At 42.4% G+C, this 17,221-nt stretch overlaps 1 protein-coding gene across 2 annotated transcripts in view; it reads left to right on the top strand.

Moving 5' to 3' along the window:
* The window catches only part of LOC140476911 (guanine nucleotide-binding protein G(s) subunit alpha-like), a 287,271-nt gene that overhangs the window by 192,186 nt on the left and 77,864 nt on the right, over nucleotides 1–17,221 (top strand). For both annotated transcript variants that reach the window (XM_072569833.1, XM_072569834.1), the window contains exon 5: nucleotides 3,542–3,639. In XM_072569833.1, coding sequence (XP_072425934.1) covers nucleotides 3,542–3,639 — 98 coding nt within the window. The remainder of the gene's footprint in view (nucleotides 1–3,541; nucleotides 3,640–17,221) is intronic.

Here is a 17,221-nt window from a genome sequence, read left to right as displayed (position 1 = left end):
ACACTGTATACCTTAAACCCAGCAGCAGGAAGCCAGGAGCTCCTGGCTCTGTGGTAAGGTCAAGCACCCTTTAGGACAGCTTCCATTCTATTGTGATCCTGGAACATCTCTGGGAGAGGTCAAGGGCCCTTTCGGGTTGTTAAAAGTTAACATAAACGTGCATGAAAACTGAATAGACTCATTTGAACTGTTGAGGCATTGAAATATTCTCCCCTTTAAATACTTGGGGAAGGAAGCCTACTTATTTTTTAATTCATTTGTGGGACTTGGGTGTGGCTGGCTGGCCAACATTGATAGCCCATCTCTATTTGCCCTTGAGAAGGTGGTGGTGAGCTGCCTTCTTGAATTGCTACAGTCCATTTGCAGTGGGTTGGCCCACAATAGTGGCAGGGAAGGAATTCCAGGATTTTGACCCAACAACTAAGAAGGAACGGTGGTATATTTCCAAGTCAGGACAGTGAATGGCTTGGAGGGGAACTTGCAGGATGGTGGTGTTCCCAAGTACCTGCTGCCCTTGTTCTTCATGATGAAAGTGGTCGTGGGTTTGGAAGGTGCTGTCTGAGGACCTTTGGTGAATTTCCGCAGTGTATCTTGTTGATAGTACACACTGCTGCTACTGAGCGCCGGTGGTGGAGGGATTGAATGTTTGTAGATGAGGTGCAAATCAAGCGGGTTGCTTTGTTCTGGATGGTGTCAAGCTTCTTGAGTGTTATTGGAGCTGCACCCTTCCAAGCAAGTGGAGAGTATTCCCTCACAATCCTGACTTGTGCCTTGTGGATGGTGGATAGACTTTGGGGTGTCAGAAGGTGAATTTTTCGCCGCAGTATCCCTAGTCTCTGACCTGCTGTTATAGCCACTGTATTTATGTGGCGAGTCCTGTCGAGTTTCTGGTTAATGGTAACCCCACGGATATTGACAGTGAGCAATTCAGTGATGGTAATACCATTGATTGTTAAGGGGCAGTGGTTAGAGTGTCTGTTGTTGGTGATGGTCATTGTCTGGCATTTGTGTGACGTGAATGTTACTTGCCACTTGTCAGTCCAAGCTTGGATGTTATCCAGATCTGCAGTGTTTAAAAAGCACTCACGCAATTGCTATTTCACTCGGCTGACATTAAACCACGCTGAGCTAACAATCTGAATGTCTGTGGCACTTCTCCGCAGATCAGCTTTGTGGAGCTGGGAATTATCCTGCTTTGTGTTCCTGGCCCATGTGCGAATTGTTAGGCCTCGTTGGATTTGTGTGTAAATGGCCAGTGGGAGAGGGGTCAACAGAGGACCCTTCACCATCTTCAGGAAGAACGAGGAGTGACTCAGCAACAATAAAACTCATTCCTTTATGTGTGTCAATGCTAGCACTGTTCCTGATTTGAGAAAGAGCCTTACCCATCTGCTGGGTGTTAACTTTGGCAGGAACTTCAAACTGAAATGTCACAACCTTTTAACCACAGTAACTTGTCCCTAACTTCTCAACAAAGTGCTTTGCACATAATTAGTGAAGAAATGGGAGAGCAAAAGAACTTGAGCCATTCATGTTGATATTTCTGATCATTTCTTTTGCCTTCCTTTTGTTAAAAGGGCTGTTCTTTCAACAGCAATTCCAGGATATGAAAGGACTATACTGTTCTGTTAAACAATAGATGTCTATTTGAACCTAGAAAGTCTGCCTTCTGAATTTTCTAAATATTACAGGAGTGAGAGCATTGGTAATTTTTTTTTGATGTGGTCAGCCTTTAACTACTTATCCTTTGTTTCGTGGATCCATAGTTTTACTGTACAGATTGCTTTCATTCCTTTTAATGTAAATGATTTATCTATATGAAAATAAATTCTGATCAGTCTGCGTAAGGTCACATGAAGCTGCTAAGCGTAGATGTGTGTGTCTGCAGAGGGAATAGAAATATAAACTTCACCAGTGCACAAATTGTAACAGCTTGCTTTGACTTTTTTTTAAAAAACTATGTGAAATTGGAGCAAGAGTTAGCCATGTGGTTCCTGGATTAGGTTCCATCACAAGGTCATGACCGAAACTTGTCGACAGTACAACTCTCCATCTTAGCCTCTTATCCCTTGATTCCCTGGTGAGAATACCAATGCCCTACCACCCTCTGAGTGAAGGAATTCTCCTCCACTCCGGCATGATGGCTGACTCTTTATCCCTGAGCTTTGACCCCCTACTTGTAGGTTTCCCAGTCAGGTGAAAAAGCTTGTCAATATTTCTCTCAAGGAGTCCAGATTAGTGTGGTGCTGGAAAAGCACAGAAGGTCAGGCAGCATCCGAGGAGCAGGAATTGATGAAGGGCCTTTGCCCGAAATATTGATTTTCCTGCCCCTTTTATACTGCCTGACCCGCTGTGCTTTTCCAGCACCACTCTAATCTGGACTCTGATCTCCAGCATCTGCAGTCCTCACTTTCGCCTAATACCTCTCTCAAGCCCGTTAACAATTTACATGTGCTCACCTGCTATCCTTCTAAGCGTAAGAGAATGTAGGTTCACTCAACTTCCCATTGCACAGAGGGGATACTTCTTATCCCAGAAGTCAAACCAACCTTCATTACACCACTCCTAAGGCAATGCATCCTGTTCAGAGAACACCAAAAGTGCACACAGTACTTCAGGTTTGGTCTATTCAAAGCCTTACATCATTGAAGCAATTGCTTCTTTACACTTGTGCTCTAATCCCTGTATATCGTTTGCTTTGATAATTGACAAGGGCCTGAATGGTTAACTTGCCGTGATTCACAGCCAGTCCTCTCTGAGTATAAACTATTACTTTATTTAAAAATCTACTTTCCAGTTACCAAAATAGATGATTTTACATTTCCTCGCATTATACTGCATCTGCCATCTTTTTGTCTACTGACCCAATCTATCAATATCTCTTTACAGCTTCTTTGCTGCTTCTTCACAGCTTACATTTCCACCTTTTCTACCTGGCTTTTAGTCAGTCGGTTCAAATGTGCTATTTCACATTTCTGGGAAAGATGGGGCTTGGATTCAGATGACTCTGTGTGCCATTAGAGCCCACCTACCTTTGCTAAAACACCACTTTAGTCATCTTGTTCAGATGTGATACAGCACATCTCTCTGAGACAGGTGGGACTTGAACCCAGGCCTCTTGGCTCAGAGCTGAAAAATGTGTTGCTGGAAAAGCGCAGCAGATCAGGCAGCATCAAAGGAGCAGGAGAATCGACGTTTCGGGCATAAGCCCTTCTTCTCCTCCCGCTTCTTTGATGCTGCCTGACCTGCTGCGCTTTTCCAGCAACACATTTTTCAGCTCTGATCTCCAGCATCTGCAGTCCTCACTTTCTCCTCTTGGCTCAGAGTCAAGATCACCACCAGTGCACCACAAGAGTCCCTATGTTTTTCATTCACCTGTTCAGAGATGTTATGGCACATGACATTGAACGCAAACTTTCTAGTCCAGAGGTAGGGACACTGTGCCACAAGAGCCCAATCTAAACTAATTTATCATCTCTAATGCCACGAGGTCTGGTCTTGAAATCGGTTTATTAACTGAAGATTTCTTTCTGTTTTGTAGGAGTTCTTCGATCATGCGAAAGCACTGTGGGATGATGAAGGTATAAAGGCTTGTTTTGAAAGGTCAAATGAGTACCAGCTCATTGACTGCGCACAGTAGTAAGTATCATTCACCTAAAAATGAATCCCAATCTTTCTAAGCCATTATGCTTTTTTTAATGTGCTTCAAATTGCATTAAAGTTAGTAATTAGAATGGAGTGTGCATTAAACATGAATTTTGTAAGGGATTTGTAATGTACTTTGTGAAACTTAGTGAAACGACACTGATATTTTTAAAACTGTAAGGCATTTGTAATCAATGACATATTTGAATTTTGGATGTAGTTGTGCGATACAGAAGAATTGTGAGAAAGATAACTTGCTGTCATTCTGAAACTGTCAATGGATTGGGCATGAGCTGGAATCTGAAAGCAGTGTCTGTTGTTGTTTAGTATAATCAACCTGCACTTTGGGAACCTGCTCCTTTAATTGAAGTTCCCTCCAGTGAATAAGAAGTAAAGTCAATTGGGTCAACATTTGGCTCAGGCAGAAACTTGCCAGTTGAACCGGCCAGGGTTAATGGATGTGAAACATTTTCATCAAGGGGGCTGGCAACTCTAGCTAACTGTCTGATTGATATATGGCTGTATCGATTATATTATATCGAGCAGCTTTAGTGAAAAACTATTGACTCAATCACTCACTCTGATATCCAGAGACATTGCAACTTGTAAAACTGTAATTGTAAATTAATACTGTGGCCAACCAGTTGAGATACTGAATTGTTACTTTCTTTTGAATGGAATGTGGGTATCACAGGCTGCTCCAGGATTTAAAGATAGATTCACATTGCCTCATTGCCTTTGAGAATGTGTTGGGACATTGTCTCCTCCAGGCGCTGCAGTTCGTGTGCTGTAGGGACATTCATATAGCTGTTAGGCAGGGAGTTTCAGGTTTATTTGACCAAGTGACACTGAAAGAACAGCAATATATTTTCAAGTTAGGATGGTGAGTGGCTTATCATTCCAGATGTTAATGGTTGTGAGTTTGAAGGGTGCTGTTTGGGAAATTTTTGTTGATTAAGTAAAGTTAGCATGAAAGACAGTGCATCTTTTATATACGATTATGTTCATGTTTTTGTTTGAGGGCTAATTGCACTTTCAGAATTATATTTTTACTTGCTTTCAAACTACTTTTAGAAGGCTTCTGCTATATTGTTAATGGAGGGTTTAATTTTCATTAAGTAACATCAGACACAGCCATGACCAATGCAATTAGTAGTTAAAGCCTTGTACAAACTCATGTATTGAAGCAGAGCAGTTTGGGAAGAGTGTGAGAGAATTCCATCAACAACCCACATTTTACCATTGGATCAAATTGGCAGCAGAATCCATTGGGAATTGGGCCACACAGACAGTAAGGAAGATTTATTTTTGCCTGGGAGATTTTTTATTTCCCAGTTAAATTACTTTAAGAATTTTTTGAGGATCTAAAAACAATCTTTCTAGACAGTTTAAGGCTAGAAATGTCTTTCCAAGTTGTAAATGTCAGGAACACAAACCACTTGTAAGGTTTGAGGGAATTTCATTGAGCAAAGTTCCGGTCTCCTTTCTGTCCTATCTGGTACAGCCATAGACTTTTGCTGGAATGCGGCACCATTGCCATCCACAACGTTTTTGTCTCATACACGCACCAGCTATTGTTCACACGGAGGTCAGGAGGCCAGCATGCTGTTTCAATGTGACATTCGTGATGGCATAACTGGTCATGGTCTCACCTAATGCTCAGCAGGTCGGGCAGCATCCAAGGAGCAGGAGAATCGACGTTTTGGGCATAAGCCCTTCTTCAGGAATTCTCCTGTTCCTTTGATGCTGCCTGACCTGCTGCGCTTTTCCAGCAACACATTTTTCAGCTCTGCTCTCCAGCATCTGCAGTCCTCACTTTCTCCTCGCCTAATGCTCATCAAGTTTCTCCCAAGTGTAAATGATTCCATTCCCCCCCCCCCCCCCCCCCCCCACAACCCAAAAAAAGTACTTTGGGGAAGATCTGAGGAGGAGAAAATATTATGGGCATCAATATGTTGTGGTGTGAGAGGTGAAATGGCAGCTTCCTGACAGCAGGATGAAAGTTGGGCAGTAAGCGTGTGGCAGATTATACTGGGATCATGTTTCCCAGTACCAAGTGGCAACACAATGTATAGTTAACACGTTGGCATGTTGCCATTGTGACGAATCAGAATCCTGAGGTGCTATGGACATTTTAACTTTTAATTCCAGATTGTGGTTTATAAAAGAGGACTGCTTCAGCCAGTAACAATGACTGACTCTAAAGCCATGGAAGGTCAGACAGACTTCAAGCAGGAAGTGATAACAGGCTCACTCTCGCTAACTCACTCACTTTCCCTCCTTCCCTCGTTACCCAGTCCTCCTCCTCCAAAAAACAAAACTATCTCATCAAGCTACAGGGTTAAGACTCCTGAAATCAACTGTTCCATTATCAATATTTCACCAATGATTCAGAGCCTGATCCATGTATCTTTTAACTTTTTATCTTTCTTTGGACTTTGTTCATTCCAGCATTGCCAGCTCCTTTTGCATTCAGCAAGTTAAAAACACTGTCGTCTTTGTTACCTGGAGAAAGCCTGGTTAAATTGCCTCCTCCTAAAACACAAACTCATTGTGTCTGAGAGAAGGGTATCTGCAGGGCAGAGATTCTTTCTAACTGACCATTGTCTGGACAAACTGAAGGAGCCAATAAATAAAGGAGCAGTACTCCCTCACCAAGAAGTTGAACAATTTACAATATCATCTGGAACCAACATCATTTGGGGAACCTAGTCCAGGGTCTGGTCATAACAACATTGACAACAATTTAATCGCAAGATTAAATTGTACTTTTGTGACGACAGAATACCAAGTGAGAAACCCATCTCTTCAGATTAATAACTGGTCGAGGGTAATGTGCAGTAGCAGGTGTGGTAACCTTCCCAGGGATCTTGGTGTGAGGAAAGGCTGCTTTGAACCGGAGGGGGCAGAAGACATTAAGTTTCAGTCACAGTTCTCCGAGGAAATTGGTGCATGGATGGAAGGAAGAAAATTAGTGAGCATGAAAAAGTGAACAAAGGCCTCATGGGAATGAGTCAGAGGAATAATAGTGGAGAACCAGAAAATGACAGTGGGCTTAAGTAAATACTTTACATCGGTCTCCACAGTAGAGGATGTTAATAACACTCCAAAAATATTAAATCAAGGGGCAAAGGTCGGGGAAGAAATAAATACAATAATTTTCCCCAGTACGACTACTCTGTTGGAAGTTAAAGGGGCTAAAGGCCGATAGGTTCCTGAAGTTGGTGGGCTGGATAATAGGATTATAGAGGAAGTAGCTCCAGAGATTGTGGATGCACTGATAGTAATCTTCTAGAAATGCCCACACTCTGGAAAAGTCTCGGAGGATAGAAAAATTACTATTGTAACACATTTTATCCAAAAAAAGGGAAACAAAAAAAAACAGACAACTGTTGGGTGGTTTGCTTGATATAAATCATTAGGAAAGTGTTAGGCTTAATTAGAAAGGATGTCATAGTAGCACATTTAGAAATGTCTAACCTTAAGCAGTCTGCTTGGCTTCATAAAGGGGAAATCATACCTGCCAGGTGTATTGTAGTTCATTGAGGAGGTAACAGGCAGGATAGATGAAGGGGAACCAGTAGCTGAGATCAATACTGGACCAACAATTATTTACAATTTATGTGAATGATTTTGAGGTAAGTGAATATACTAAAGCCGATTTTTGGTTGTCTCAAAAATAGTTTGCAAGTCAAGTCGTGAGGATGACGAGGGAAAATGTGAGGTTAAGAACTTTGACAGGAAGTCTAAAGGAGCTGAATGTTATTTAAATGGAGGAGGAATGTACAAATCTGCAGTATAAAGGGATTTGGGAATCATAGAGTCATATAGCATGCACACAGACCCTTTGGTCCAACTTGTCAACGCCAACCAAGTTTCCCACATTAAACTAGTCTCTCTTGCCTGCATTTGGCCCATATCTCTCCAAACCTTGCCTATCATGTACCTGTCCAAATGTCTTTTAAATGTTGTAACTTCCTCTAGCAATTTATTCTACACACAAACTGCCCTCTGTGTGAAAAAGAGGTCCCTTTTTAATATTTCTCCTCTGCTTAAAAATATGCCCCCTTGTTTTGAACTCATCCACCCACACTAGGGAAAAGATTCTTGTTATACACCTTATCTATGCCCCTCATTATATTATAAACCTCTGTAAGTTCACCCTTCGACCTCCTTATTGGAGTCCTTGTGAAGAAGAAAGCTCGCATCCAAATTCAATAGATAATAGGGAAGGCAAATTGAATGTTGGCCTTTATCTCTCCAAAGGGGATGGAATGTAGAAATAGAGAAGTCTATACAAGGGACGACTCAGACCACAGCTGGAATATGGTGAATAGCTTTGTACCTCTTCCCTAAGGAAAGGTATACTGACATTGGAGGCACTTCAGTGAAGGTTCACTGGGTATGCAGGAATCCTCTTATAAAGAGAGGTTAAAAGTAAACTCATGGAGGCTAGAAGAATAACCTATTTAAAATGTATGAGACTCTTGAGGGACCTGACAGGATATGTGTGGAGAGATTGTTCTCATTTCCCCTTCCCCCACCTCATCCTAGTTTCAAACTTCCAGCTCAGTAACTGTCCCCATGACTTGTCCGGACTTGTCCGACCTGCCTATCTTCTTTTCCACCTATCCACTCCACCCTCTCCTCCTTGACCTATCACCTTCATCCCCTCCCCCACTCACCCATTGTACTCTGTGCTACTCTCTCCCCACCCCCACCCTCCTCTAGCTTGTCTCTCCAAGCTTCAGGCTCACTGCCTTTATTCCTGATGAAGGGCTTTTGCCCGAAACGTCGATTTCGCTGCTCGTTGGATGTTACCTGAACTGCTGTGCTCTTCCAGCACCACTAATCCAGTATTTGGTTTTCAGCATCTGCAGTCATTATTTTTACCCTTTGTGGGAGGGCCAAGGACCAGAGGGTATTGTCTCCGAGTGAGGGATCTCCCATTTAAAACCGAGATGAGGAAGTATTTTGTCCCTCAGAGGACAGTGAAACTGTAGACTGTGATACCACCGAGGGCTGTCAAGGCTGGGGCATTAAGTGTATTCACGGCTGAGATTGAGTTTAAATCAGTACGGAAATTGAGGGTTATAGGGGAAGGCAGGAAATGGAGCTGTGAATTATCGGGGGGGGGGGTCTCATGATGATGTTTCACTGAACTGTTAATCCAGAAACCCAAGTAATGTTCGAATCCTGGGTTCAAATCTTGCCACACACATGGTGGAATTTGCCTTCGGTTGGAAAAGAAAATCTGGAATGAAGAGCCTAATCCTGACCATGAATCCATTGCTGATTGTCAGAAAAACCCATCTGGCTCATTAATGTCCTTTTAGGGAAGGAAAGTGCCATCTTTCCCTGGTCTGGCCTACATGTGTTTCCAGCCCCACAGCCATATGGTTGACTCTTAACTGCCCTCTGAGTAATTAGGGATGGGCAATAAATGTTGGTCCAGCCAGCGACACCTTCATACTTTGAATGCATTTAAAAAGATGAAATCAGCCATTACCTCATTAAATAGTGGAGCAATCTCAGTTGGGCAAATGGCCACCTTTATGGCCTTGTGAAGGCTGGTGATTGTTCAGGGGGATTGCGGAGTGACTGTCAGGGAAGGTTATGACAATTCTGAGAAAGATTGTTAGTGACTGAAGGAGGGAGCTGAACAGCAGAGGGAAGGTTAGTCTCTGCCAGAGGCAGCTCAAACATGTCAGTAGAGAAGTCAGCACAGATTGAAGCTGGGAAAGTCAAGGGTAGACAAGAGCAGACAAAGACTTCTCGGGAGAGAGTTGAAGGTGATGTTGGAGCAGCTTGATGTGAATGATGAAGTTCTCGATTTATTGACACTTGTGAAAGGGTGAAGATGGATGGCTGAAAGGTCACACAAAGCAGGGCAATGGTGATAGAGGGAGAGTTGAGCATGATGGAGGGAAGAGCAGAGGTGACTGAAGGGAGGATGCAAGGTCATGACTTTCAGTTCCAGGATCCAAGGCAGGTTGGGAGGGACTCTCAGTTGAAGATCCTCCTCTCAGACAGACAGCATGATGCTGTTGGCTTGCAGGGAGTGAATGCCCATCCAGGTGCTATTTAAATATGGCAGCCAGACCTTTGAACGCCATGAGATAACAGCGGAGTCAGTGACTTTCTGCTCATGTGAGCTGCACAGTTGACTGCAGATTGAATAAGATGGCCACTGGATTATTATATGTGGCCTTCCCATGTTCGAGATGAAGCCTATCTCTATTCCAGTCCTGCAGCGCTCGATGATTCTCAGAGAAGGTTGTTCAAATGCATTCTATCTGACCCTTGTCGATTAGACCAAGGTGAGCACCTGTGGCCCAGAATCTTTTCCCTCTTTTGTCTTCAAATGTTAACATCCTTCAAATACAAATTAGGAATGCTGGAGCAAGCTCTTTATCTGGAGAGTGGTTGGAATATGGAGCACATGATCACAGGCACCGGTCGAGAGCATTGATATGGATTCACCTAAAGGGGCAACTGGTTGAGCAGGTTTTGCTGGTATATTAGCTCAAGAATAGCGGGAGGAACCTTGAATGGGATACAAACACCAGTATAGACCTATTGGGCTGAATGGCCTTGTTTTGTTTTGCATATTTGATGTAACTTTACTGCACAGTGCAAATAAGAGTCTTTCTTTTTGGCCTTCGCCATTTTAGTGTTAGCAAATCTCAAAGTTTCCCCATCCACAATTCTGAAACGTTGTCGAATCTCGGTGCTGAGTAAGGGGTGCTGTGTCCCGGGTGATGTCAATAGACACTCTACTTCATCTAATAATTCTGCAATCGAATTAACAAAGAACTGGGTCAGAACTGACCGTTAATGACAGCGGGTTAAAGTTTTAGCAAGTATTGTAAGAAAACCCTCAATTATTAACTGGTGGAGCAAACTCTGACCAAGCATCTTTTGGTTTGATAGGGTTGGATTTTTGACGTGAATTTTCTGGGGTCTATGAATTAACAGCCACTTACTCCTCCCATCGAGTCAATTTTACTGGGCCCAATGAGGGGTTGCCCCGAAAATTCAGGGGAAAATAACTACGGGACACAAATATCAATTTTTTGTTTTCTCCACATACTTTTTGGAATGCACTGCTGACAACTCACCTGGCAGCAGAGAAAACCAGTTCTGTTTGTTAATGAAGCAGTTACCAGGGCCAGCATTTATTATTTTTGTGAAGGTAATGGGGAGCTTGATTCCTGAAGTGCTGGCTCTTAAACATTATGTCCTGACTAATAAAGGCAAGTATCCCATGTACCACCTTTAACCACTTCATCTTGCCTATCCTGCTACCTTACAGGAATACATTGCCTGGTCCATGATAGCCTCCTTTATAGTTGGCTGTACAACATACTGCTGTAAGGAATTGTCGAAGAATTTTATGATCTCATTTTCTGAATCCCATTTAGTGGAAATTCTGCTTTTATAGGGACAGTGCTGCTGGAGTGGGACCTCGTGAATCTGCTGCAGTGCAGGGATGGTGATCGAGTTTGAAATCAGGATGGTGTGTGGAAGGGAGGGGAAATTATAGGGGATGGTGTTCCGATAGTTCTGCTGCTCTCGTCCTCTTGAGGTAAGAGCAGAGCCTTGTAGATGGTGGACAGATGGCAGGAAGACAGGAGGCTAGTTCCTAGCAGCAGAATTCATCGAATCCATAATTCAGAAGAGGCCCCTTCAGCCCATCAAGCTTGTTTGCTGGTTTTAAAAGCCTGTCCAAAATCTTTCCATATTTGTAGGGTGGCTGTATCAATTTTTTTAAACTAGCTTTGCACTTCTTTTCAGCAGTAGATGATATGTCCTTCTCAAAAAAAAAATTCCTTTCTCTCTTACTGGAATAGATACTTTCTAAGCTCAACAAATATCTCATTGAACATCTGCCACTGCACTTTTTCGGAATAAGCTTTTCACCATGTTTCCCAATTCACTTCAGCCGTCTGTCGTCATACCCTTGTGGTTACCTTTATACAAAACATGACTGGCTCCTTCCAAACAGACTCTGAAATTCTGTGTTATGTACACCATCATTTATAGAGGCTGCTTCGCCATGAGGTTATCAATTAGACCTATCTCATAATACATTACCAGGTCTACAATAGCTTCCTTTATAGTTGACTGTAAGACATACTGCTGTAAGGAGTTGTCTAAGAGGCTCTTTATGATCTCATTTTCTAAATCCCATTTGCCAGTCTGATTGTTCTAATCTTGGATGTAGATTAAAGTCAAACATGATTATTTCTTACATGCTGTGTTTATATCTTATTGCCTGCTTTGTACTGCTGTTCATTGATGCCTCTGCCAAGGGGAAAAGTTTATTCCTGTCCATACCTGTCATAATTTTATACATCTCAATCATATGTCATTCCCCCTCCACCATCATTCCCAGTTGGTTCAAGTAAAGTCTGTGCAATCTTTCTTTATAACTGAAACTCTCCAGCCAAGGCAACATCCTGGTAAATCTCCCTTGCACCCTTTCCAGTGCAACCGTCTATAAGGTGGACTCCAGAACTGCACACTGTACTCTTGTTGTGACCTGACCAACGTTTTGCATAGTTCCAGCATCACCTCCTGGCTCTTAAACATTATGTCCTGACTAATAAAGGCAAGTATCCCATGTACCACCTTTAACCACTTCATCTTGCCTATCCTGCTACCTTACAGGAATACATTGCCTGGTCCATGATAGCCTCCTTTATAGTTGGCTGTACAACATACTGCTGTAAGGAATTGTCGAAGAATTTTATGATCTCATTTTCTGAATCCCATTTAGTGGAAATTCTGCTTTTATATCTCAGTGGCAGTCAATATGAAATCACTGTACAATATATTTTCTGTCAGGAAAAATTTTGCATTTATAATATCAGTTTGGTCAGAGCTGCACTCATACAATTGCAAATTGTAATCTCCACAGAATTATTGAGATAGATACAATCATAGTGTAACCTTTGCAACCTGAATGATAACTTTTGTGTTCAAAAGTCCAGGTTATGTTTAACTTATGTATTCACTGAAGCTTCATGCAGATAATGAAAACTAAAGCTGATAAAGATTTTAGTGAAAAGGCACGCTGAAAATTGCTGAATTTTATCAAATACAGCTTTAGGTGGGTTGAGGCATTTATCAGTTTGGGATTCATGTCTTTGCTCCTGTCGATGAAAGTTAATTGAAAACCTTTCTAATCCAAGCTGTCAGTAATTATGGACAGAGTTTAGTGTATTTTCAAAAAGTAAATTTGCTGTTAGACAACTGGATATTTTTCATTTGGAAGCTAGATTTTGAGATGGCATCCAGAAAAAGATTTCTGGTAATCTTTGTGGGAATTTGAATTTGCTGTTTAGCTCTTCCTTTGGAGTGAATGCTAATCCACAAATCATTTAACATCGCATTAATTCATGGTGAAAACAGTCATCTATACTTATCGCTACTTACAGAGATCGTAAAACACTAGTATTCCCAGCACCAGCTGCCCAGGTTTTTGTTTGACATTCAATGTACAATATTCTTGTTTATCATTGAGTTAAGAGTAACACGTTGTGCCAAAGATTGCATGACATTGGTTCTCACTTTCCTGTTAGAATCAGCTGCTCTGTCTGTTCCCAGTCTCTGTAAAGCAGTCTTTCTCTGGGGGGCCTTGAGGACCTGAGCTTGAATTTAGCCAGCCTGCACTGGAAGAAATGCCAACTGTCTCAAGGCTGTTTGTGAAGTATGCTTGCAATTTTATTTCAGCTCCCAGTGAATGGGAATCTACAGCAACATGTATAACCTAGCATTAAATTGCTCAGTTGGAAGCCTCTTCTGAAATGGGAGTTGAAGCAGATGGTTGGATTAATGTCTGGAGACTTCAACAATGTGCAGCAACTACAGCACTGGAGAGTGCTAAAGGGAGTGCTAAAACTGCGCAATTTTGCATAGAGTTTGTTTTATTTCATAAAGAACCCCCATTCTTCACTACAGAAATGTTTAGAAAGGAATATTTTTAGGCTTGGTGTCACATTTTATTAGATAATGCTCTGGTGAATTGATCTGCAATATTTCACCATGCTGTATCTGTTATATACATGCAATTTGTTGGTAATTATTCTTTCAAAATCATTTTTGACTAGCAAATGTTGAATCTGTTAACTGATGGCCACTGTGTTTCACTGGCTGCCATGCAGCTACAGAATTAATGCTTGTTAAAGCAATGTCTGTATTAAATTTGTCTGAGGCTGGGTGACAGATTCAAATGGAAAAGGTACTTGAGGGAAAGTACAGTTTGCACACGGAACTTAATAGTTGCAAAAGTTGGAAAAGAAGTAAGACAATGGACAATAAAGGCAACAGCATTGTGGTCTCTGGACTTGTTGAACAATGCACAAATACGAGGAAGCTTTGAGGAAAGTGGGCACCAAAGAAAATGACTATGCAAATTCAGTAAGTGACAATCCCAATTTCATGGGAACTTAATTGGGGAGAGAGCAATGAGAATATCTGGCCAGGACTGATAGAATTGAGGGCAGCAAAGCAAAAGTGAGACAAAAGGAAATATGGCTGTTTGAGGAGCAGCACAGGTCGATCTGGGAGCAACTGAGATTGGTTATGACAGAGTGTAAAAGTTGGAGAATTATAATTATAGATGACGTCCCATAATGTGCCTGAAGAAGGAATCCATTCAGTAATTGTACAGATAATTTGCGTGAACTTTTACATTATAATTCCTCTTACCAACAGAAACCTGTCATTTTTGGGTCTTTAAGATTACTGTAGTGATAAGAAGCACTGTATATATTCCAGACCAGCTCCATCGTGTTAGTGGGAACTGATTCAGATACCTGTACTGTGATGAATGCATCCCATTTAGGCTTCTATAAGCCAGGAGTTATTTGCACCAGAGGGATCCAAATTAGACTTGGAAATAAAAATTTCTGATCATGGAAAAAAATTAAAGTTTACATAAATTACTCTTGAAATTGTCGATCTATGATATTTTTCTTGAAGAGTCCACAGCACACATGGGCGGAAATTAGGCCATTCAGCTCATCGAGTCTGGTCCGCCATTTAATCATGGCTGATCAGTCTCTCAACCCTGTTCTCCCGCCTTTTTCCCCATAAACTTTGATCCTCTTAGGGCAGGGTCGTCGTGTCCATCTGGAGACCAAACAGAGTGTCTCTGGTTCAAGCCTGTGGTAGTGAGTTTGTGTTCTACTTCCTTGTTTCTTTTTTTCATCTCCACAGATCTAACTTTGTGGAGATGCACTTGATTGACCAATGGACTGTTCCTCTTGAGAGGTGGAGTTATGTTTGATTGAGGTAATGATGGGATTAATCGTTTGAGATTCAACAAGATTTATTTGAGCGCAGATGGTGCTGTTAGAGTAATATCTCTGGGCGAGTAAACCAGATCCTGAGGCTGATCTTCTGGGGACATGGGAAAATTTGAAATTAGTACAAACCTAGGATTAAAAGCTTGTTTAATGGTGACAGTTGTCAATTGGACTAATAACCCATAAACCATAGGAACAGGTCCATTGAGTCTGTTCTCTTAAGTGCGATTCTGGCTGGTCTGATAATTCTCAACTCCAGTTTCCTGCCTTTTCCCTATAACCCTTGCTTCCCTTACTGTTTAAAAATCCATCGGTCTCAGCTTTGAATATAGTAATGACAGCCTGAACAGCTCTGTGATGAAAAATTGCACACATTAAAAATTACTGTCTGAGGGAAACCAACTGGTTCTTTAATGCTCTTTGAGAAGGAAATCTGCTGTCCTTGCTGATCTAACCTAGGTGTGACTCCAAACGATGCCGAATCTTATCCTTCCCTGATGTTCGCACACTTGCACTTCCAGCAGCACTTCGTGAAAAGCATTCAGGAGGGGGATGCTATTTTTCATCCTTACTCCAACCCTGTCATGGCGAAGTCAATAGCATAATGTTTAACGGCCACATCATCTCACACCAGCAGCACCCTTTGCCATGGCAAGGTTTAAAAACTGGAATAAAATAAGCGTACTGAAGAAGGATCACTGGATTCAAAATGTTAACTCACTTTCTGTCTCCATAGTTTCCCTAGCAATTTCTGTATTTGTGTTTTTAAAAACTGGAAATGATGCTGTATGGCTTAGTCTCTCACCTTTTAAAGCAGCTGAATCATTGTAAGGGAACCTCCTCAAGATGATGCAATAGATTTTGGCTGAACATTTCTTCTCGATTGGCATCACCAGTAGTTTGGATTCTAGCTCCCTGAGCTCTCAGAGCTGAGAAGCAGCGGGAACCACAGCACAAAATACAAATAACAAGCTTTAATTGCACTCGATGCAGCTGATGTTGGCATTAGATTCGATTTCCTGCTCGTTCTTTGTGGGGTGGTATGACCAGCATCTCTTGCAAGTGGAGACGTTCCGATGCATCTGCTGCCCTTGCCCTTGTCCTTGCAGAAGTTCGAGGTCTCCAGTTTGGAAGGTGCTGTGGAAGGAGCTTCGGTGAGTTTCTGCAGTGCATCTTGCAGGTTGTTAACGCTACTGTGCATCAGCAGTGGAGAGCGTGAATACAATGGATGGGATGCCCATCAAATGAGCTACTTTGTCCTGGATGGTGTGAAGCTCCTTGAGTGTTGTTGGAGCTGCAGCCATCCAAGCAAATGGGGACTATTCCCCATGCACTACTTGCTTAGGCCTTGTAACTGGTAGATAGGTTTTGAGGATGCAGGACCTCTGCTCTTCTAGCCAAAGTATTTCAAGCCCTCTTGAGTTTATGGCCAATGGTGAGCCCCAAGGTGATATTAGAGGAGATCTCAAGTGAAACTAGTGCCTTGACTATGTAAAGGCAGTGGTTCTCTCTTGTTGGTGATCATTGCCTGGCACTTTTGTGGCATGAAAGTTACATCCAGTTTTACTCCCCTTTCTTCAGGGAGGGTGTAATTTCTTAGTCCTTCTTTCCAGTACTTAGCCCACAACCTTCAATGTCCTGACATTTCAAGTGCTCATCCACATGCTTTTTAAAGATTGTGAAGTTACCCATCTCATATACTCTCCCAGATAGTGCTTTCCAGAGTCCCCTCTCACTACCCTCTGGGTGGTAAACCGTTTCTTCAAATCCCCATTAAACCTCCTGGCTTTCACCTTAAAATTGTGCCTCCTTGTTATTGACCCTTCAACTACAAGAACGCTGCTTTCTAATCACCCTGCCACTACCTCCTCATCTTATGCACTTCTGTCCGCTCCTCCCGCCCCACCCTCAACCTGAAACAAAAACCCACTGAACTGGAAATCAGAAAGAAAAATCTCTGGGAAAACTCAACAGGTCCTTCACTACAGATTTTGAAGAAGGGTCACTGACCCAAAATGTTAACTCTGCTTTCTCTCCACAAATGCAGGGGCTGGTACAGTGGCTCAGTGGTTAGCACTGCTGCCTCAAAGCGCCAGGGACCTGGGTTCAATTCCAGCCTGCAATCTGGAACACTCCTCCTTCACAACCAACATTTCCCACCCCACCCCCAACCCTCCCTCCAGCCCCACAGCACTTTCCCCTGCAAATGCAGAAGTTGTATGGGCCACTGTGCACAAGATACTTGTGCCTTCCATTGTTTT

Source organism: Chiloscyllium punctatum, chromosome 5 (genome assembly GCF_047496795.1).
Source record: "Chiloscyllium punctatum isolate Juve2018m chromosome 5, sChiPun1.3, whole genome shotgun sequence".
In the NCBI taxonomy this organism is placed as follows: Eukaryota; Metazoa; Chordata; class Chondrichthyes; order Orectolobiformes; family Hemiscylliidae; genus Chiloscyllium; species Chiloscyllium punctatum.
The sequence above is the reverse complement of the archived record's forward strand: the minus strand, read 5'-3'. Positions and strand labels throughout refer to the sequence as shown.